At 45.9% G+C, this 6,167-nt stretch overlaps 1 protein-coding gene across 1 annotated transcript in view; it reads right to left on the reverse strand.

Moving 5' to 3' along the window:
* The window catches only part of LAX1 (lymphocyte transmembrane adaptor 1), a 16,102-nt gene extending 10,432 nt beyond the window's left edge, over positions 1 to 5,670 (reverse strand). The window contains exon 1 of the mRNA XM_003792336.2: positions 5,489 to 5,670. Coding sequence (XP_003792384.1) covers positions 5,489 to 5,577 — 89 coding nt within the window. The 5' untranslated portion in view covers positions 5,578 to 5,670. The remainder of the gene's footprint in view (positions 1 to 5,488) is intronic.
* Positions 5,671 to 6,167: the final 497 nt, after the last annotated feature.

The following is a 6,167-nucleotide window of genomic DNA, read 5'->3' on the forward strand; positions in this document are numbered from 1 at the left end:
TCATTGTTGATTTTAGCTGGCCCAGGCCAGGTTTGAATCCATTGGCCCATTAGCCTTGGTGTATGTGGATGGCACCCTACCCAGTGAGCTATGGGCGCTGCCTCTAAGTGTCTACTGACAGATGAACAGATGAAGAAAATGTGGTATACATAAACAGTGGATACTATTCAGCCTTAAAAAAGAAGGAAATTCTGTCATTTGTGACAATGCGGATGAACCTGGAGAACATTATGTTAAATTAAATAAGCTAAGCAGAGAAAGACAAATGTTGCATAATCTCACATGTGGCATCTAAAAAAATTGAATCCAAAGAAGTAGGGAGTAGAACGGTGGTTCTCAAGGGTTGTGGAGATGTTGGTCAAAGGATACAAACTTTCTGTTAGAAGGAATAAGTCCAAGAGATCTATTGTACAACATGAAGACTGGAATAAGTTGGAATAAGTGAAATAAGTTGCAATAGGAAAGTGCCTCTAATAAGGTCAAATATTCTTTTCTTTTCTTTCTTTCTTTTTTTTTTTTTTGAGACTCTGTTGCCCAGGCTAGAGTGCTGTGGTGTCAGCTTAGCTCACAGCAACCTCAAACTCCTAGGCTGAAGCAATCCTCCTGGCTCAGCCTCCTGAGTAGTTAGGACTGCAGATGCCTGCCACAACACTTGGCTAATTTTTTCTAGTTTTAGTAGAGATGGGGGTCTCACTCTTGTTCAAGCTGCTCTTGAACTCCTCAGCTCTGCAATCCACCCATCTAGACCTCCTAGAGTGCTAGGATTACAGCTGTGAGCCACCGGGCCCAGCTAGGGTCAAATATTCTTATTAACTTGTAGCAACCATGTGCCCATGTACTGTCACAGGAGTTAGAGCAGTAGGACGATGCTGGTGGTGACAGAGGAATATAACACTTTTCATGTTCATCTTCTCATTTTATTCTTTTTTTTTTTTTTGAGACAGAGTCTCACTATGTTGCCCTTGGTAGAGTGCTGTGGCATCACAGCTCACAGCAAACTCTTGGGCTTAAGTGATTCTCTTGCCTCAGCCTCCCAAGTAGCTGGGACTACAGGTGCCCACCACAATGCCTGACTATTTTTTGGTTGCAGTTATCATTGTTGTTTAGCTGGCCTAGGTTGGCCTGAACCTGCCAGCTTTGGTGTATGTGGTCGGCACCCTACTCACTAAGCTATGGGCACCAAGCCTCCCATTTAATTCTTACAACTTTAGCAGATTCTATTCTCTCATTTACAGATGAAGAAGTGGGTTAGGTAGTAACTCAAGTTCCATCACATATGAGAAGCTCTGAGTAAGAAGCCTCACATGTATAATACGCATGTCTAGCAATTGAGATCTTTATATTAGCCTGTATATCAGTTAAAAATAACTCATTTTCCAGAACCTCTAAATAAGGGTATTTGATATTTAAAAAAAGACATACCAGCTGGGTGTGGTGGCTCACACCTGTAATCCTAGCATTCTGAGAGGCTTAGGCGGGTGGATTGCCTGAGCTCAGGATTTGAGACCAGCCTGAGCAAGAGCCAGACCCTGTCTCTACTGATAATAGAAAAAATTAGTCAGATGTTGTGGTGAGTGCCTATAGTCCCAGCTCTTGGGAGGCTGAGACAAGAGGATCTCTTGAGCTTAAGAGTTTGAGGTTGTTGTGATCTATGATGATGCTATGGTGCTCTACACAGGGTGATAGAGTGAGACTCTGTCTTAAAAAAAAAGAGAGACATATCTTTATTATATCTATTATTACAATTCCCTTTCCTTTCCTTCCCTTCCCTTTTCTCCTTTCTCCTCTCCTTTCCTTGGCGTAGAAAACACGCTAGAGCCCCTGCAATGGTGTACAAAACATGCTAGTGCTTCTGCATTGGTGTAAAAACATGCCAGTGCATCTGCATTGGCACAAAAAACATGCTAGTGCCTCTGCATTGGAGTAGAAAAAGCGCATTTTCTACACCAATGCAGAGGCACTAGCGCTTTTATTATGCAAATGCAGAGGCACTAGCGCGTTTTTTTTCACCACTACAGAGGCACTAGCGTAGATTTTACGCTAATGAAGAGGCACTAGCGTGTTTTCTACGTCAATGCAGGGGCACTGGAGCATTTTTCTACACCAATGCAAGGGCACCAGCGCATTTTCTATGCCAATGCAGAGGCACTAGTGTGTTTTCTACGCCAATGCAGAGGCACTAGCGTGATTTTTTTATGCCAATACAGAGGCACTAGCGTGTTTTTTACGCCAATGCAGGGGCACTGGCACGTTTTCTATGCCAATGCAGGGGCACTAGCGCATTTTCTATGCCAATGCAGGGGCACTGGTGTGATTTTTTACGCCAATGCAGGAGCATTAGTGCATTTTCTATGCCAATGCAGGGGTGCTAGCGCGTTTTCTACACCAATGCAGGGGCACTAGTGCGTTTTTTTCCTGCCAATGCAGAGGCACTGGCGTGTTTTTATACGCCAATGCAGAGGTACTAGCATGGTTTTTATGCCAATGCCAAGGGACTAGCTCGATTTTTAACGCCAACGCATAGGCACTAGCTCTTTTTCTACGCCAATGCAAAGGCACTAGCATGTTTTCTAGGCCAATGCAGGGGCACTAGGGTGTTTTTCTATGTCAATACAGAGGCACTAGTGCAATTTTTACACGAATGCAAGGGCACTAGCCCATTTTTAGACCCAATGCAGGGGCACTAGCGCGTTTTTCTGTGCCAATGCAGGGGAACTAGCGCGTATTTCCTCACCAAAGCATTGGCGCGGTAATATAACCCGTGTAGGGCACTAACACCCACACGCGGTAATGTGACTCATGTACGGTACTAACACCTGCGTGCAGTAATGTGACCCCTCTGCATTGCCGTAGAAAATGTGCTAGTGCCTCTGCATTGGCATAAGAAAATGTGCCAGTGCCCCTGCATTGGTGTAGAAAACGTGCTCGTGCCTCTACATTGGCGTAAAAACACGCCAGTGCCTCTGCATTGGCGGAAAAAAACGCACTAGTGCCCCTGCATTGGTGTACAAAATGCGCTAGTGCCCCTGCATTGGTGTAAAAAAAGTGCTAGTGCCTCTACACTGGCGTAGAAAAACATGGTAGTGTCTCTGCATTGGCGTAGCAAAAGCCCTTTTTCTACGCCAATGCACAGGCAGTAGTGTGTTTTCTACATCAATGCAGAGGCACTAGCGCATTTTCTATGCCAATGCAGAGGCACTAGCGCGTTTTCTACACCAATGCAGGGGCACTAGCGCATTTTTTTTTACACCAATGCAGAGGCACTAGCGCATTATCTATGCCAATGCAGGGGCACTAGTGCATTCTTCTCTGCCAATGGCGATGTACTGGAATGTTTTTACACCAATGCAGAGGCAGTAGTGTGTTTTTTTTATGCCTATGCAGAGGCAGTAGCACGTTATCTACGCCAATGCAGGGGCACTAGTGCGTGTTTTTACGTCAATGCAGGAGCACTAGCGCGTTTTTTTCTGCCAATGCAGAGGCACTGGCGTGTTTTTTTACACCAATGCAGAGGTACTAGCATGGTTTTTATGCCAACGCTGAGGGACTAGCGTGATTTTTAACGCCAATGCATAGGCACTACCTCTTTCTCTACACCAATGCAGAGGCACTCACACGTTTTTGGTACACCACTGCAGAGGCACTAGCGTATTTTTTTCTGCCACTGCAGAGGCACTAGCGTGTTTTTCCACGCCAATGCAAGAACACTAGCCCATTTTCAGAGCCAATGCAGCGGCACTAGGGCATTTTTCCGAGCCAATACAGGGGCACTAGTGTGTTTTTCCACACCAATACAGAGGCACTAGTGTGTTATTCCACGCCAATGCAGGGGCATTAGCGCGTATTTCTGCACCAATGCATTGGTGTGGTAATATGATCCGTTTACGGTTCTAAGACCCACATACGGTACTAACACCCATGAGTGGTTCTATGACCCACGTGCGGTACTATGACCTACATATGGTACTAACACCCATGCATGGTAATATGACCTGCATACGTTACTAACACCTATGTGTGGTACTATTACCCGCGTACAGTACTAAGACCCACACGCATGCGGTAATATGACCTGCATGCGGTACTAAAACCTATGTATGGTACTAACACCCGCCAGCGGTAATATGACCTGTGTGCGGTACTAACACTGGCTTCCGGTACCAAGACCTGTGCATGGTAATCTAACCCGCTCACAGTACTATGACCTGCGTATGGTACTAACACCTGTGCACGGTAATATGACCTGCGTATGGTACTAAGATCCTCTTATGGTACTAACACCCACGTGCAGTAATATGACCCACGTGCGGTACTAACACCACGTACGGTACTAAGACCCACGTACAATACTATGTCCCGCATATGGTACTAGCACCCCTGAGCGGTAATAGACCAGTATACGGTACTAACACCCGTGCACGGTAATATGACCCATGTGCGGTAGTATAACTCGCGAATGGTACTAACACCTGCTTGCGGTACTAAGACCCGTATATGCTACTAACACCCGTGCGCGGTAATGTGACCCGGGTAAGGTACTAAGATCCTCGTATGGTATTAACACCCGCATGCAGTAATATGACCCACATGCAGTACTATCACCTGCGTATGGTACTAAGCCCCGCGTGTGGTAATTTAACCCCCCTGCATTGGTGTAGAAAATGCACTAATGCCTCTGCACTGGCGGGAAAAAAACGTGCTAGTGCCCCTGCACTGGCGTAGATTTCCTTTCCTTTCCCTTCCCTTCCCTTTCCTTTCCTCAGAGTGTCACTCTTGCCCCAGGTTAGAGTCTGGTGAAGTCAGCAAGGCTCAAGGCAGCCTCAAACTCCTGGGTTCAAACAATCTTCCTGCCTCAGCCTCTCAAGTAGCTGGGACTATAGGTACCCACCACAATGCCTGGCTAGTTTTTCTATTTTTAGTGGAGACAGGGGTCTTGCTCTTGCTTAGGCTGGTCTCAAACTCCTGACCTAAGGTGATTCTTCAGCCTTGGCTTCCTATAGTGCTAGGATTTCAGGCATGAGCCACCCCACCTGGCCTATTATTACAATTTTCATTCATGACAAGTTTCAGGGCACTGGAAACACATCCTCAGGAAGTTGGGCCTTTTGTTTCTATCCAAGTGAGACCTAGATTGTTGGTATTATTATTTTTTGAGTAGTGATTGGTGGGACCTGAAATAGGAAAATTGAGGACAGGAATTAAGGCCTTTGAGAGGTAAGAAATCCAAGCAGTCCTGGCAGCTGGCTCTAAGGAGGCATGTTATCACAGTTTTACCTCTCCCACAACATCTCCTTTCTTTCCTCAATACCTCCTTGTCCTCCTAGCAGCCCAGAGCAAACATCTCTGAGCCTAGAGCTAGGCCATCTCAGTGGACCTGAGCCTGGGTATGAGGGGTGGCAGCAGCTGTCGTATTAGAAGCTCCCCAGGGTGGACAAGGACGCTTTGTCTAAATATGGGAGCCTGGAGCTCATCATTCTGAATCACTCACCTTTCCAGGTTGGTGGGAGTCACCCACAGAGTGCTGGGCTCGGAGGTCCTCTGTCTGATTTCCAAAAAGGTCGGGTTGATGACATCCATTGTCTCGGGATGCTGAGCTGCTCTCGGGTTTCAGCTTCTAATCATAATCAGCTTCTCTTAATCATAATGGGTTAGCCAGCATGTCTACCACTTTTCTTGGCTCTTCCTAAGATGCTAACTCTCAGGAGAAAAGGCAATTTGTGTTTTACATAGAACATTTTTCTTTTTAGTAGATAATAGAAAAATGACAGAAATTGTCCTGCTCTCCATGTCTTACAGACACTCCCTAATGTACAACATTTTACTCTCAAAATTTCTTCTTAAATCTTTATTCACCTAAGTCCCTCACAAAAAGACTTACGGTTTTTATTTCTTTTTCTTTTTTCCAAAACAGCTAATCATTTTTTTTCTAGAACACCCCCCCCCCCCCCAACAAACTCCTTGCCTTATGCCTACCACTGAAATGTCAGGTCGAGCTGACCCAACATACAAAAACAACAGGTTTGGTTCTACCTGAACGTGGCACAACCCACTGCAGGAGGTGAGATCTCATCCGGGTGCTGGTGCTCCAGAAGTAAGGTAGCTCAGGGAGAATCTGTGGTCTCTGTCTTCTTGTGGAAACATGAGGCGCCAAGAGAGGGAAACTGCCC

Source organism: Otolemur garnettii, unplaced genomic scaffold (assembly GCF_000181295.1).
Source record: "Otolemur garnettii isolate 467f Iridium unplaced genomic scaffold, OtoGar3 scaffold00055, whole genome shotgun sequence".
Classification (NCBI taxonomy): domain Eukaryota; kingdom Metazoa; phylum Chordata; class Mammalia; order Primates; family Galagidae; genus Otolemur; species Otolemur garnettii.